General features: G+C 39.5%; 1 protein-coding gene across 1 annotated transcript in view; it reads left to right on the plus strand.

Moving 5' to 3' along the window:
- TG (thyroglobulin) overlaps positions 1 to 15,423 on the plus strand; it is a 149,068-nt gene that overhangs the window by 21,529 nt on the left and 112,116 nt on the right. Inside the window, exons 15-20 of the mRNA XM_069005512.1 lie at positions 387 to 498; positions 1,156 to 1,356; positions 5,050 to 5,259; positions 7,917 to 8,071; positions 8,590 to 8,746; positions 10,920 to 11,129. Of these exons, the coding sequence (XP_068861613.1) occupies positions 387 to 498; positions 1,156 to 1,356; positions 5,050 to 5,259; positions 7,917 to 8,071; positions 8,590 to 8,746; positions 10,920 to 11,129 (1,045 nt within the window). The remainder of the gene's footprint in view (positions 1 to 386; positions 499 to 1,155; positions 1,357 to 5,049; positions 5,260 to 7,916; positions 8,072 to 8,589; positions 8,747 to 10,919; positions 11,130 to 15,423) is intronic.

Here is a 15,423-nt window from a genome sequence, read left to right on the forward strand (position 1 = left end):
CAAAGATCAAATCCAACTATAAACCCCCATTGCTGAGTCCACCACTAAATCATATCTTTAAGCACCACATCTACACATTTTTTGAACACATTTCAAACTAGGATTTTATCGGAATTTCATGTCAATAAACTTTTAGTCTACACCGTGCTTAATTGGACTCAATGATCTTAGAGGTCTTTTCCAACCTAAATGATTCTTGATTCTCTCAGGGACTAGTCTGTCTGTTAAATTAGTTAGATTGTATTTTGTGTTTCTTTTCAATATGTTGTATTAATGGAAAAGTGTAAATATAATAAAACATTTTAACCAATCTTTGGGGTGTGGGTTTAGGTGTGTCTGCATTAAAGTACATTGCTCTGCAATGACATGTCCTTGATTCTTTGTAGACAGGAGAATACACTGTGCTGCAGAGATCGGACACAGATATTTGGTGTGTAGATCCTGCGTCAGGAGAAATATTCCAACGTGGCAGCAAAGACTTGGATGGCAATCCTGAGTGTGAGTAATGCTTTGCCCCCTGCCTGTGATGCCTCATGCTTTGCTTTCCTTTCCAGAATGCCGCCTGTGAAACATGGGAGGCTCATAGTTTGATTCCTCAGTGACAGGGTGCATACAAGCACAGCAACACAGAAAGGGTATCTGAAGATAGTTACCCTTTGCTTTCATTACACCAGAAAAAACACAGTCTAGACAAATTGATGAATAGGCTTCTATGCATTTTTTAATCTTTGATTTCTTACCACCATTTTAACTATTTTAAAATGTGTATGATCATACAATTGTATTTAAAATTACCTTGATCAAAAATTTTTACTAAAAACATTAACCTTATTTCTTTTTGCCTTTTAAATATGAACACCTAAATTATACACTATCACATTTGTAAAAAAAAAATAAATGAAAAATAAAGAACAGTATTTTTTCAACAATTTTTCTAAAATAGTATCACTTGTACATTAATCTTAGAAAAAAAGTGGGGTTTTTCTAGTAGAAGTAAAATTCCATGTTTCTATAATGATTCAAATTATTTATGTTTTCATGGTCACTTGTCTTTCTTCCTACCAACAAAACAGGCTGGAGGCACTGCTGGTAAAGTCTTTAGGTCAATTTGTTGTCTTCTATTCTGTATCTTGCAAAGAATTTCTCTCTTTACAGGTCCCAGTTTCTGTAACATGCTGAAGTCCAAAACTGTTTCACGAGAAGCTGCCAGAGGCTACATCCCCCAGTGTGAAGGGGACAATGGGAGTTTCTCCCCCGTGCAGTGCAGCCAGGACCAGGAGAGCTGCTGGTGTGTCTTTGACAGTGGAGAAGAGGTGCCAGGGACACGAGTAAGCGGAGGAAGACCAGAATGTGCAAGTGAGTTCCTGCTTCAGGCATTTACTTGTGAGCAAATCCAGGCCTGGAATTTAACCCAGATCCTAAATTTTTCCACTCCCTAGTTGAATTTAATTTTATTTCTTCAGACTTTAAATTTGCTCAAGCAACATGCTTATCTTTGTGTTGTAGCAGATATCAGACCTGCCTGGGCATGATGACCAGTTTTCTTCAGGTGCTTTGTCAGGGAAAAAGGAGAAGGGAATGGACCCTTGACTTTTACTTATTCATAAAATTGGTTGAATCAAACCAGTTGAGCTATGAAACCCAGCTATAAAGCCAATCTGAACAGCTTGCTGCAAACTTGAACCTGCTCCAGTCTGAGCTGGCTCTGGGATTAAAACCCATTCAGCTGACTAAAATAAAATTTGAAAAATGTATGCTTCTGCCATTCTGACTCTTGGCTTGTGACTAGAATTGTGAAAAGGATGTGCCAAAACCTTGCATATTCACAGAGTATTTCCTGCATGACCAGAGCTGTGAAGCACTGGAATTCACTCATGGTTTCCAGTAAGATATCCAAATGTGAGACATTTGGATAAATTTAATTTGCAATGGCCTTTATGCATTTTCCCATCACTGAAGAAAAATTAATTAAACTTTCTACAAGGCTATGCTCCAAAATGTAACGATTAGTGTGGAAAGTAACGACGTAAAAAGAAAACCTTCAACTGGTGTCTGCAGGACACTGCTGTTTTCATAGTTCTTTTGTTGGTGTTCATTTGTTTTAGGGGAGAAGGGTTGAAAAAAATTTAGGGAAACAAGACCACACAATTTGCTTCTGTTTCCTTTTGTGATTTTGCCATATAAAGAGTAACACAGGCTTGTGCTCACCATCCAAATAGATGTGGCATTTGGGGACATGGTTTAGTGGTGGAGCTGACAGTGCTGGGTCAATAGCTGGACTCAATAATCATACAGGTCTTTTCCAAACTTGATGATTTCACAATTCTATTATAAAATATCTGAATGTGTCAACCCAACTGCCTGCAAGGTTTTTATCAACTAGGTAACTGCTCAGCCAACTTGGAAATAATTTTCTTTGAACTCTCTTGTATCAATAGAGAGCTCTGAGGATGGGATTTTATGAGAAACCAGGAGACCCCATGGTTGTATCTGCCCCATGCTTGTGGTGTTGTATGGAGACGCCAGCGGAGCTCTGAGGAGATGAGCTCCAAAGTAGGGTGGTGTAGTCACCTGAATGTAGCCATCCAAGGCAGGTTTTTAGCTCTTCAGAGAAGCAGAGCTGACCACAAGTACAGTGCTGCTTCCATCCTGTACTTTTCCTAGAGAAAATAGCAAATAATAGTGATTAATGACCTTTCTTTTTTTATAATACTGAGCTGAGAAGGAGAACTGCTTTGAAACTGTAGTGGAAACCTGGCTTTACTGAAAGCTATTTGTTTCTTTTTTGCATAGAGATTGAAGTAATCTTTAGTGGTCGCCCTGGATTTTGAAAGAGCAATGGAACTTTTCATGACAAACGACTTAGTTATTGTGTAAAAATAGAGAATCAAAAGTTAGTTTTCTTCTCAGTCTACCCAGCCTTATGCCTCTAGTCTTGGGAATTACTAATAATTGTTCAGGAAAAGGAGTACCATACTGCTACCTTGGAGATCTTGTCTATCAGCAAAATAAGCTGTTGTGGTGGGAAAATATGGTAATTTTCTCCTGCAGCAAGAGAATAGATAGCTGTAAACAGAAAGTAATAACTCAGAGTGGCCAGTGAATGCCAGGAGGTTTTCATCAGTTTAATCACTTCCATTGGAGGTAGAATCCAACTCCTAGTTGACATGCACTGGAGACATGACACTAAGTACAGCCCTAGCAGCCCTCACATGCATCTCCCATCCTCATGCCCACTTCCCATAAGTCTGAGTACAGACAGAGGAGAGACAGATTTTCAGAGAAGGTCCTGGAGATGTTAATTTCCTTGTGGAAATCTTTGGAAACACCTATGAAAGAAGTGTCAGTATTCGGCTGGATTCTCATTCACTCCTACAGGACGAAGAAACAGGACAGTGACAAAATGGTGAAGGTTTGACAAAAATAATAAATGAAGTGGCATCTCTAGAGGGATAAATGGCCAAATTACTGATGGTGAACTGAAACCTCTGAACAACACCAGGAAACCACGGATCACTTCTGTTTTGGGGGCTGGTTATTTCCCTGACATAACACACCAAATCTCATCGGAATGCGCAGTAAGAGATTGTAGTAGCATTCAGCTGAGACTGGATGTGACTTGCTGGGTATAGAAATGTGCTAGAGCAATTAAGAAACCACAGACTAGTTTTTACATACTCTGTATAGATATATTAATGTAATTTCATGGCCAGGATAAGTATTACTATTTCTTTTAGAGAGATTTCTTTTGTTCCTAAAACCTTGGGAGATTTATTAGAAGTTTGTTAAGCAAGGACGCCAGGTTTCCACCTTTACTGAGAAAGAGTCTGGCTACAAGAGTCAATGAGAGAAGAGAAGGAATATAGTGGCCCCACTTACTGAGTTATTGCAAAAAAGTTGCTATAAAGGAGACTTGAACAAAAGTATGCTTTTGGCAATTCAGAGAGGAAGATATGAAATCCTTTTTTGTTGGCATTGAAATGCTTAAAGTGGGAAAACAAAGCTGTACTGCACCCACTGGATCCCAGATTCATCCTGCAATGTTTTAATACTTTAACTGAAAGTTTAATACAAAGTTTTTAATACTTCAATTGAAGTGGCTGCGTGGTTTTGGAATTAATCTTCATATCTCCACCAAAAGTGGAGAGGGAGGGTGCTCAGACATGAACCATCATCAGTGTTTGCCTCTCTCCAGTGATCAGGAAATTTGGGACTGATCTGAGCATTGCAATTTGGAAAATGATACAGCAAGCAAGTGAATCATATGATATGATAACATCTTTATATTTATTTATAAGTGAGGAAGCTGTTTTTTCTTCCTATGTTTTGTAGCTCTGGAACTCATAAGTGTTTAAGTATTACTGGATATATTTAGTAATTGAATTGGGATTTGGCTAATACTGAGTGAAGCAGTTTGTACTGATTAGTAGAAATTAATTATCATTATAATTAGCCTGCTGTAATAGTCTGTTAGTGGGCTAGCAGAGTTTGAATGACTGTACTCATGCAGAGTGGGTTGCTAGGGAAAACTGCTCCAATTACAAAGGTCTACACTATTGTTTATATATATATATAAAAAATGTATATATTGACCTGCTGGTCACTAAAACATCTTTGTGCTGCTGAAGACACCACAGTCACGAGTTCCTGATCTCAAACCTTTCAAACTTCAGTCTAAAGGGAATTGAGAGGAGGTTTGTTTGGCCCTGCCTGTTTCCATTAGAAATCTTTTGTAAAGGTTTGTTCTGCTGTTGGTTAGAAATCTCCTTCTCATTTCCTGCTTAAATTTATTCATGACTGTTCAAAATATATCTGTTCCTAGAAACCATGCACGTCCCTTTCTGGACCCAATGCATTGCCCATCACAGTCAGTATGTGTCTTTCCATCAGCTTCAGTAATCTGAACCAAGCTGACCTCAAACCAGATCAAAATTGATGAGTGGGGAAGGCACAGGGTTTGAATCTGTGGATAGGAGGGGTTTATGGATTTTTCCTACAAGTCATCATAGCACACCTCTAACACACATCCTCTTTCTCCTGTGCCTGCAGGTCCGCAGTGTGCTCTGCCATTTGGTGCCTCAGCAGTTGCCAATGGGGCTGTGCTTTGTGAAAGTGTCCCTGGGCAAGCTCCAAGCATCCAGCAGTGCCAGCTCGTGTGTCGCCAGGGCTTCTACAGTGCCACTCCCAACACCTCATCCCAGTGTGATGTGCGGCAGCGGCGCTGGGTCTCGGCTGCCCCTCTGCTCCAGGCCTGCCAGAGTATGTCTGATCTGATCTGATCTGATCTGATCTGATCTGATCTGATCTGCTGGGGCTTGGGGAGGGCTTGGAGAAGTGTAAACAGTGCAAAAATCAGCTTTTATCACAGAACTACTGTGTGAATAACACCCACAGTTATAGGGGAGTTGCTAAGTTGAGGTGCAGGAGATGAGTCCTGTCTTCTGCCATCTTCACTTCTGGCTCTTGGCTGGCCCCTGTGCCAGAAACTGTCCCTCTTGCCTGTAATAATAGAGCTATAAATACCTATTCAATCTATATGCAGATTTTTCTTGTTAGTTAAAAGATGCTGGCACCATAAGTGATTCTGATGGAACTACTTAGTCCTGGAAGAACAGATGAGCGCCAGATGTTTGAATTTGGCAGAGCTTGACTATTTATTTGCATAATCAAGTCACCCTTACTCCTGCATGTTTTTTTGCAGAAGTCTGTTCTTAAGGATTATTGTTGTATTTGTTGGCTGACTTCTGGTATTTTTCAAACCATTTTGCTTTCAAGAAAAAAATGGCACTTTAAATCTTGGAAGAATTGAGTGTCCATTCAGAGCTCATGTAATTGGATATTAACGTTGGCCTTTTCAATTACTTTAAAAAAGAGATACATTCTGATCAAAATGGCAATTTGTAGCAGTGCTGAACTTTGAGAAATACAAGTCTTTCTGCCAAGTTTGGAGCTACTTTTCATTTCCAGAATAGGTTACACACATTAATCAATCTTTAAAACTTTAAATTTCAGACTGAAACTTTTTTCTGTGATTGTGCTTGTTAGGTTTTTGTAGCACGTTATGAAATGACTTCCATGTTTGCCTGATGGCAGTGGAACAACTCTGTAAGGAGAGAGGGGAGTGTGTGTCAATCTGCTATAAAGTTTACTGTAAGCCAAGGACTTCCCCCAATAATTCATGTTTGGAATAGAGCATGGTTTTACAGAGAGAGGAAAAATTCCCAACACATCAGAAGGCAATTGAATAAACTTCACAATAATGGCAAATTCACCAAAACACTTAGTAATTTGTTCCAATGGATAATTACCCTCACTCTCAAAAATCATATTTCCTGTTCTTTATGTATACATCTAGAGACTGTGGTTAAATCAGCTCTTTAAATACACTCTGAAAAACTAAGCAGAGAGAGGGCTTTGTGCCTTGCAGGAAGAAGCAGGTTTCTGTATCCTCTGGTCCTTTCCACCATTCTGTTTGGAATGCTTCCAGCATTGCCTAGGCTTTCCCATGCTCATTTTTGGGGTGAGGGATGAGGAATTGTGCTGCAGCAGTGACACTTGTATGTGATGCAGTGAGGGTCTGCAGAGGAGCTGAATGAGGGAGAGCTCTGCTGCTTGTTCAGGCTGGTGGGATAAGAGCCAGCTCCATTTGGAGCTGAAATGACAATACGACTCTTATGCTGAACCTGAGATAACAAACTCTTCATGAAGCCTGGGATCAAAGTTACTCCATGGGAGACAAGATATTTGCATCATTTTTTTCTTGCTAAAAACTGATTAAATAGATTTTTATTTTGTGACTGATGAGCTCACAGATGTCATTAATTTGTGTGATTAGCATCACTTAGGTTTGCTATCAAAAGTTCAGAATAGTCTTGTAGACATCCATGACAACGCCATTATTCTGCAAATTTATTCTCTCCTGAAACTTATTCCCAGTTAGTTTGACAAGCTGGGTTTCCAAAAGCCCATTTATGAAAGTATTAATTGCTTTCACCATTTAATTCCTTTTTTAATAGAAGTGTTTTCATGATTGCATGTAAGAAAAGTGAAAATCGACAGGTCAATAATTCTTGTCTTTCTGTTTCTTTTCTAAGTATTGGCATAATGTCAGCTTTCATGTAGTTCTCTGGAAGTTCCTATTTGCTAAGGCTTATGAAAAATCATCAAGTAATGATTCAGATAGTCCTTATCCTTCTGTGAGTTAGTGCTCCAGTGTAAAATATCTCTTCATTATAATCTAAGTGCATCACTTGGCTTTTTCTCTAATGCTCAACCTATATATATATATATATATATATATATATATATATATATATCAAGTGTTGTAACCGCTGGACTCTGCCTAGCAGGCTGCAGCTCCCTGTGAGCTCAGTGGGGGTTTCCTAGGGCCATGCCATTAATTGCATCCCAGAGTCCATTTCAGACAGCCCCTCGATCTGGCTCTGGCAGCCAGCAGTGTTACAACACAGTGGTGATAAAGGAGGTGGAGAAGGGTCTCTCATGAGGGTGGTAAGATGGCTTTATTCACACCTTGTCCTGCACCCCCAGCCACAGAGAGAGAGACCTTGTGATCGGGGTGTGGGGTGCTTTTGTCAGGGGCCCAGGGGCGGTCCCTGGGCAGGGTTGGGGTACAGGAGCAAATAGGGAGAAACTGAGGGAGTGGCCAGGGCTAGGGCAGGCTGCAGGGGGAGTATGGCATCACAGAATCAGGGGGTTAACGGGATACTACCATCAAGCTTGTGTCTTGCTGCTTATTATTTACTACTGACAGCTCTACTGCTTTCCCCTAAAAGTGGGGAGATGATATTGATGCAACATGAGAACCTCAAATCAATGTTGTCTTTTCTAAAAGTAATTCTGAAAGGCAGGTTCCTCATTAGTGAGGTTACTAAATGCCCTTTCTACTTCATTTTTAGAGGTCCAATTATTTCAGACAGTCCAAGCTCAAACACACTTTCAACTACTCCTGCCTCCTGAGAAGACATGTAGTTCTGACTACTCTGGATTACTCCAGGCATTCCAGATATTTATTTTAGATGAGTTGAAGGCTCGTGGTTTATGTCACCTCCAGGTAATCTAAATTCCTTATCCTCCATTGTTGGTAGATTTTGTTTGTTTTGTTTGTTTTTGTTTTCTTTGGTTGGATTTTGTTTTGTATTAAAAAGAAAAAAAAAGGTGAAACACAGCATAGACCTTTGCCTGTTTGAGAGAGGTGGAAAAATGGAATATGCCATGAAATCTGTCAGGATTGGCAGCACCCTCATATGGATGAGTGGGAAAAAAAGAGGTTTAGTCTCATACCACATCAGCAGATCAGCTTAGTTCCAGCCATAAAAATCATGTCACATGAGCTTGTGCTGGTTTGGACAGAGCCCAGTATTTATTAAAAATTTGTCTCAATGGAAGACAATATTTTGACTATTCTCACAGTGAGTATGTGACTTGCTAAAACTGTATTTACTTGCTTCTGTTTTTACAGCCCCTTTTGACAGTGTTACTTTTGAACATGGTACAGTGCAAATGAATAGGGCAAGAACCAGAAAGTGCTCAGGTTGACTAACTGTGGTTTCACTTAATTCTGAATTCGAGGTAAATGCATTTGGAAAAACTGGCTCAGTTTCTGTCTGTGATGATTCCACTGTCTATGTCGAATGCCTGAGCGTGGATCGCCTGGGAGTGAACATCACGTGGAGGACTCAGCTGGAAAACATCCCAACCGCTTCCCTCCCTGACTTACATGATATCGGTAAGTTTTCTTCCTCTGATATTTCTGTGGATTAAACCTAATTTGCTTTCAAATGTTTTGCTTCTCTGTCTTTATAACACTGGTATGGTATAATTGAGCTTTTGGTGTTGATTATTTCCCTTTTCAGGCTGTGACCGCACAGTGGAAAGAAGCTATAATTGAATGTTTCTTTCAGATAGGACTGCCTCTCCCAGCTGCCTTTACTGGGATTGAAAATTACTTTATCGGGCATGAGCTGAACTGTTCCAGATGTTAATTTCCATTGGGCAAGTCCTCCGTGGTGGAAAAGTGTTTCTATTGTACTCAGAGAAACACAATTCACACACTGTTAAAAATGTAACTAATTTCTTCCAAGTTTTTTTTTTTTTCTTCTTTTTTCCTTTTCCCTCTTTTTCTATTAGTTGCATTACCTTTGACACTAAAGAATGATCCTAACATCTGACATCCTAGAGCAACTATGTGGAGACCACTGACTGGCGGATCTTTGCTGTGGTTTCCACGAGAGTTAGGGATGGTGTAAGGAACTTCTTTAAAAGCAGTCAGTATTTTCCTTCAAAATAAAAGATATTAAAAATATATCCCAAGTCCAAATGCCCTCTGTGGGCATATCAAGAATTATGGCCTGTATCGAGAGTAATGTGGCCAGCAGGACCAGGGCAGTCATTGTCCCCCCTACTCGGCACTGGTGAGGCGAAACCTCAAATCCTGTGTTCATTTTTGGACCCCTCACTTCAAAAAGGACATTGAGGTGCTGGAGCATGTCCAGAGAAGGGCAGTGGAGCTGGGGAACAGTCTGGAGCTGGATGAGGAGCAGTTGAGGGAGCTGGGGCTGTTTAGCCTGGAGAAAAGGGGAGACCTCTCTACAACTGCCTGAAAGGATGTGGGGGTCAATCTTTTCTCATAGGTCTCAAGTGACAGGACAAGATGAAATAGGCTCAAGTTGTCCCAGGGAAGGTTCAGATTAGAAATCAGAAATTTTTTCACTGAGAGAGTGGTTAGGCATTAGAATAAGCTGGCCAGGGAGGTGGTTCCTGGAAATGTTCAATGTCACTTGTCACCCCTATAATTTAGGGGTGATTATGGTGCTGCTGGGTTGGTGGTTGGACTAGATTGTCTTGAAGGTCTCTCCCAACCTTGGTGACTCTGTGTGACCTTTTCTCCAGTTTTACTGCTTTGGGATGGTGTTCCCAGCACTAAACAGAAATAGCTCTGTCTTCATGTGTCCTTCCTTCTTACTTTGGGGCTTGGAGATATGTGTCCTACAGCAATTTTTGCTTGATCAGAACTTAATTCAAAATCCTTCAGGACACAGATGGCAGCTGCAGTGGTCCTGTAGTGCCTGGTTCTATAGTCTGATATTGTTCACATCCACCCAGTTGTTCCATATTCTCAGGAAAACACAAAATGCAGAATGATAGAATGGTTTGGCTTGGAAGGGACCTTTAAAGGTCATCTAGTCCAACACCCCTGCCACGGGCAGGGACACCTTCAACTCAGTCAGGTTCCTCAGAGTCTCTTCCAATTTGACCTTGAACATTTCCAGGGGTGGGGCATCTACTGCCTCTCTGGGCAACTTGGTCAACTGTTTCACCACCCTCACTGTAAAAAACTTCTTCCTTATATTTGATCTAAATTATATTTACTCTGAATTATATCTTATAAATATTCTTTTGCCCCTGTGAATATTTGAGCAGTTTGCAGGAAGTGAATCAAAGTATAATTGTGTTTGGTTTTATATCCAACTTTTCTTTTGAAAGTGTTCCTCTTTGAGGACAGTATCTCTTTGACGCTCTCCACACTGTAAATTCCCTGTAGTACAAAAATAGCTTTTTGAGGGAATGATTGTATGGTTTCAGAAGAGACAGAGGAGAATCTCCTCTCTGTATACTCACAGCACCATCATCTCCCATTATGTTCCAACTTCCGTTACCTTCTAAGGCAGATTTGGGTCTTTCTGTGTTCGGTGGTTTTGGGTGTATTTAAACAAAGTGAGCAAAGTAAGACTATGATTTGGTAGACACTGTACAGATTCATTATGGTCAGCTGTTTGTTAACATCCTTGTATTTCTGCATCTGCCTCTGTTTTTAACTTCAAGTTCATCAGTTTCTGTGTTCCATTCCTGTATTGGAAATGTCTTTCGTGCTATTTTGTTGTATTTTTTTCCCTCTTTAGAAAATGCAATTGTTGGGGAAAATCTCATTGGAGCATTTATAAAAGAGATTAAGGATGGTGGTTTTCTGCTGCATTTGGATTCCAAGCAGTTCCAAGCAGATTCTGTCATTGATTTTCCCCGGGATGAAGAGTTTGATCTGTCTCCACGTGTGCAGCTCAGATGTAGAAGTGGGTTTCGTAGAATTTCATCTCCTTATTCACAAGGATGTGGTATGTCTTGTTTTTAGCTTTCCATTCTTAGATGTTGTCAGGAATCAGTATAAAACTGAAATTAGAGAATCATCAGTGAACTTCTGTTTAAGGTTCATATTTGAAAGGTGTGAGGCACCATCATGAATGGGAGAGATGGGAATTAGGGCTTTGCTTACTGTTCCTTCCTTGTGTTGAACCAACGATTTGGAAATTGGCATTGACATGGTAAAGAAAGTTTTGTAAACAGTTTTGTGGACTATTTTAGATCTGTCTGGCAATAGAAAGTCATTCTGTAATGTACAGGATCCTTAATAAGAGGATTTCACAAAGATAATGTAGGCAGAGATTCAGATAATGATACATTACCTGGAATAAAAAACTAGATGCAGAAATGACAGAAGTCCTGAGACTGTGAATTCTGGGGCCAAGTCCAGCCAGCTCTGATGGAAGCTTTTTTGATGCTGGCTAACACCCAGACCTAACTGCACTTCTGCCCTCTTTCCTTCTTCTTTCCTTCTGTTTAGTCTGGTTCCCTGGAACAGGCTGCCTTTCTGCTCACATCCTGCTTAGGGCTGCCAAACCTTCCTTTTCCACAGCTCCCCATGGCTGTGCCAACCTGTCCTTGGTACCAGGTCATGCTGCCAAAGTGCCTTTGCCTTAACAGCCCCACTCTTGTTTTTATCAACACCAACCTTCCTTCAGTTCCTGATTGTTCTTGCTGGCCCAGTTGTCCTTAATGAGTCCATGTCTCATTTATGCCAGTTTGCAGCGTATTCACTATATCTAGCCTTTTTTTATCTAGGGAAAGGAGAAGAGATGTACCACTTGTAGATAAGATAACAGAAGCAGGTATTGGATAAGTTTTCCAACATTGGGAATATTTTCAGAAATTCATCACTTCATACTGTGAAGCAAACCAGAATATGTGGAAAAAAATTATCTCCCTGCTTGGTGTGGTGTTCCTCTTTAAGTTCAGAGAGTTTCCTAATGCCTGGGTAAGGTAATCAAGTGACGAACCACTTTTGAACTGCTGCGGTTTCTAGCCTGGACCTTTAAGGGTAAATTGACTGCAGGTTCAGTTCATCTCCACAGTCTGAAACATTTCAGGGTTACTTAAATACATGAAGAAAAAATATTAATTCCTCCTGAGTCCAGAGTCCATAACAACTCCAGCTACTGAAAAAGATGTAGTGTTGTATTATTTAAAGGCATCATTATTTTTTAAGTAGAATCCGTCACTTAGAGCAGAACTTACAAAGAATTGGATCTTTCTGCCAAGTGCTGCCTGCCAGGCATAAAGGCCCCTAGGAATCAGCGAATTAACCTGCCTTGTGGGTTAATTCATAAATATTTGAACCAGCTAGCTGTGGAAAATGTCACTCAGTAAAGCAAACATCATGGAGATGTGGAAAAAAGGTTTCTGCTCCACTTTTGACAGAGATTTCATACTCTAAGCTGTCATGGTGTACCTGCTGCTGGACACTGGTTTGTGTAGCAGGACTGTATATTTTATTCTGAGCTGGGAATTTAGGAATTCAGCTTCTGGTTCCTCTAATACATACATATATATACACACACATATATATATATGGATATGTCCTGGTCATTCATCCTGTCTGGATCTGTTTCTCTACTAATAATAGGGATTATTAGTAAGAAGTATCACCTGTGACTACAGAAACCAAAGTTGTGTGAGGGCGGCAGAGATTCTGTATTCTCTCCTCTTTCCTGTTACAACTTGTTCTTGAAATGCAAATTGTGTTTTCAGATCCTGATCTTTTTGATGTGTTTGGTTTTATTTCACTGTCAATGTCATTTGTTTTTCCTTCAGGAAGTGTGGTCAACTCAGTAGTGACAGGTTTCTGATGCTCTCAATAAGCTTAATATTTTCATTTAGAAACATGAAACTCACATGTTTCTGCATCTTCAACTCTTATACTTTCCTTACAGTCATCTGCTTATTTAGGTTTGCATCTATTGTAGCTTTGTTTCGTGTTTTCCTGCCTGTAAAATGGGTAACATTTATCATGTGTTAATTTTTTCTAATGTGACATTTTTTCTTAGTCTCAGTCTTACACTGAGTTATGTTATGTCACAGGTATCTATTAATATAATTCTTTAAGAGTTTGGGGTAACAGGTTTTTGTTTTTTTTTTCTAAATTTTAATAGGAAAAAAGGGCACTTTCTTTGCTAAGGTATGAATCAAAATGAAGAGAGTTGGAAACTGCCAAGGAGGACTTTGGGAACATAACCCTTCTCCCCCATTTATTTCAGGAGAAAACTTGAAGCCTATTTTTAAATTATCTTTGTTTCACTATACCTTTTTATGCTAGTTCTCTTTATTTTTTAAAATGCTTGACAATTCTATCGGAGTTGCATTGAGCATAACACAACCCAAACAAAAGGGCAGGCTAAATTGGTAGGTGACTGGCAGCTCAAGACTTCATTTCTAATAATCTAGATCAAGAATCGGATATCCCAAAGTTTTCCAGTACCCCTGGAGGGAAAAAAGAGCAGTGCAAGTGTTGGGCAATGGTGAGTTGTGACAGTTTTTGAGCTTGCCCAGTGTAGTGAGAGCTGAGGCTCCTGCAAAGGGTGGTATCCCTGTGGAATCACTTCAGTGAGTTGCTCCTTACCCTGTATTTTGCAACTTGTTCCCCTGGTACACAGAAGCCAGAGTCAGGTTGGAAGTGGGAGCAGGTTCCATATTTCATGTGCAGGAGCAAGGGATTAAATTTGGTTTTTTGTTTTGTTTTGTTTTTTATATTTTAATTTAATTTTTCCTGGTTTAGGGTTACAGAGTTTTTTCCCAGTGGTAACATTTAGCTCTGAGATTTTGGTTGAAAGCTGTTCTCTAGTTTCTTATGTTGTTAAAATGTATTAATGCTTGAAAGAAGTACGGTATAGTGGTTTGTCTCCCTCGTAGGGTCAAACCAAACCTCTATGTGATTGTGTCAGTGTAGCCTGTAGCTGAAGCGAAGGGTCCCTCCAAGAGTTATAGAGTCTAGAAAATGTGATTCTGCACCAACATTTTTTACTACTCTTTGTGCTCTTTTGTCAATCCAATGTATGAAATGAAAGGCAATTTTTCTTGCTTAAAATATGATAGGAGACACAGATGTTTCTTTCACATTGTGACTAAAACTACAAAAACAGGAGAATGCTTTGAAAAGCTAAATTTGTTTAATTTTAAACTTTAATTGCTTAATTAGTCTCCTCATTCATTGCATTTTGTCTTCAATTTAGGCATGGACTGCACTTTAATTTCTGCTGTTGTACGAGTATTATGCTTTTTGCATGTGTTGGAAAACTGTCTTTAAAATGTATCAGACACTCTTGTGTATTAAGTAATGTGCTTTTGAAAGGAGAATTCTGACTGATCCAGGATTTTTTACATTCTGTAATTGATTTTAGATATGTGTTTTACCCAGAGTAATTGCCTTGATGCGTACTTGGAGGAAAATTTCATCTCACAGTTGTATTATACCAGACCTTTCCACTGGACTATTTACAGCAGATGAAGGAAGATATGATAATTTTTCTACTAGCTGTCTTTTTAGTCTGTTATAATTTATGTGCTCCCATGAGTTAAATTAATTTACATTTGGCTGTTTTGGCCAGAACAGCAATTCATCATATGGGTTGTAGTGAGAATGGCCAATATTGCATTACTGTTCCTCTCTCATGGAGGCTTAAACTTCTGTCAAGATGCAGGGCAAGAACAGAAATAAAGTTTTTCACCTTGTCAAAGTCCCAAAATATACATTTGATAGTGTTTTGAAGGAAATCTACATCTGGAAAGCAGCTGTGAAATAACAAGCAGAGGTATTGTCCTGCAAATATGTCTGTGACTCTTCTGCTTTAATGTTCATTTGAATGCTCTGGAGGGAAAGACAGTATTCCATGACATCCCAGAAGACAAAGAATTTTCTTTGTAAAATGCAACAGGTCAGCTGGAAGTATTGCTCCTGATTGTTTTGAAAATTCTATATACACGAACTAAGAACATCACTAAGAACATATTTTTGTTTGTGTGTGGGTTGTCATGTGCACAACTAGTGACTTTTAATCCAGCCATTACTGTTTAGCTTGGAAGTGCTTAACAAAAATTTCTGTAGCAGGAATTCTGAATGAAAGTGCTACCATATGGTGGATTTCTGTATGATGGTTTAGGAGTTTCTGCTCCTCACAACCTTCCTGTTTCTGTTTGTAGTGTTAGAAGTTACTCTTTTTCTAGCTTGTGTTCCTTTGTTTTCTTTCACAACTTATCCACCTGCATTATCTTATTACAAATGGATTTGACAGATGGAAA

The sequence above is a fragment of the Aphelocoma coerulescens genome, chromosome 2, assembly GCF_041296385.1.
Source record: "Aphelocoma coerulescens isolate FSJ_1873_10779 chromosome 2, UR_Acoe_1.0, whole genome shotgun sequence".
Lineage (NCBI taxonomy): Eukaryota > Metazoa > Chordata > Aves > Passeriformes > Corvidae > Aphelocoma > Aphelocoma coerulescens.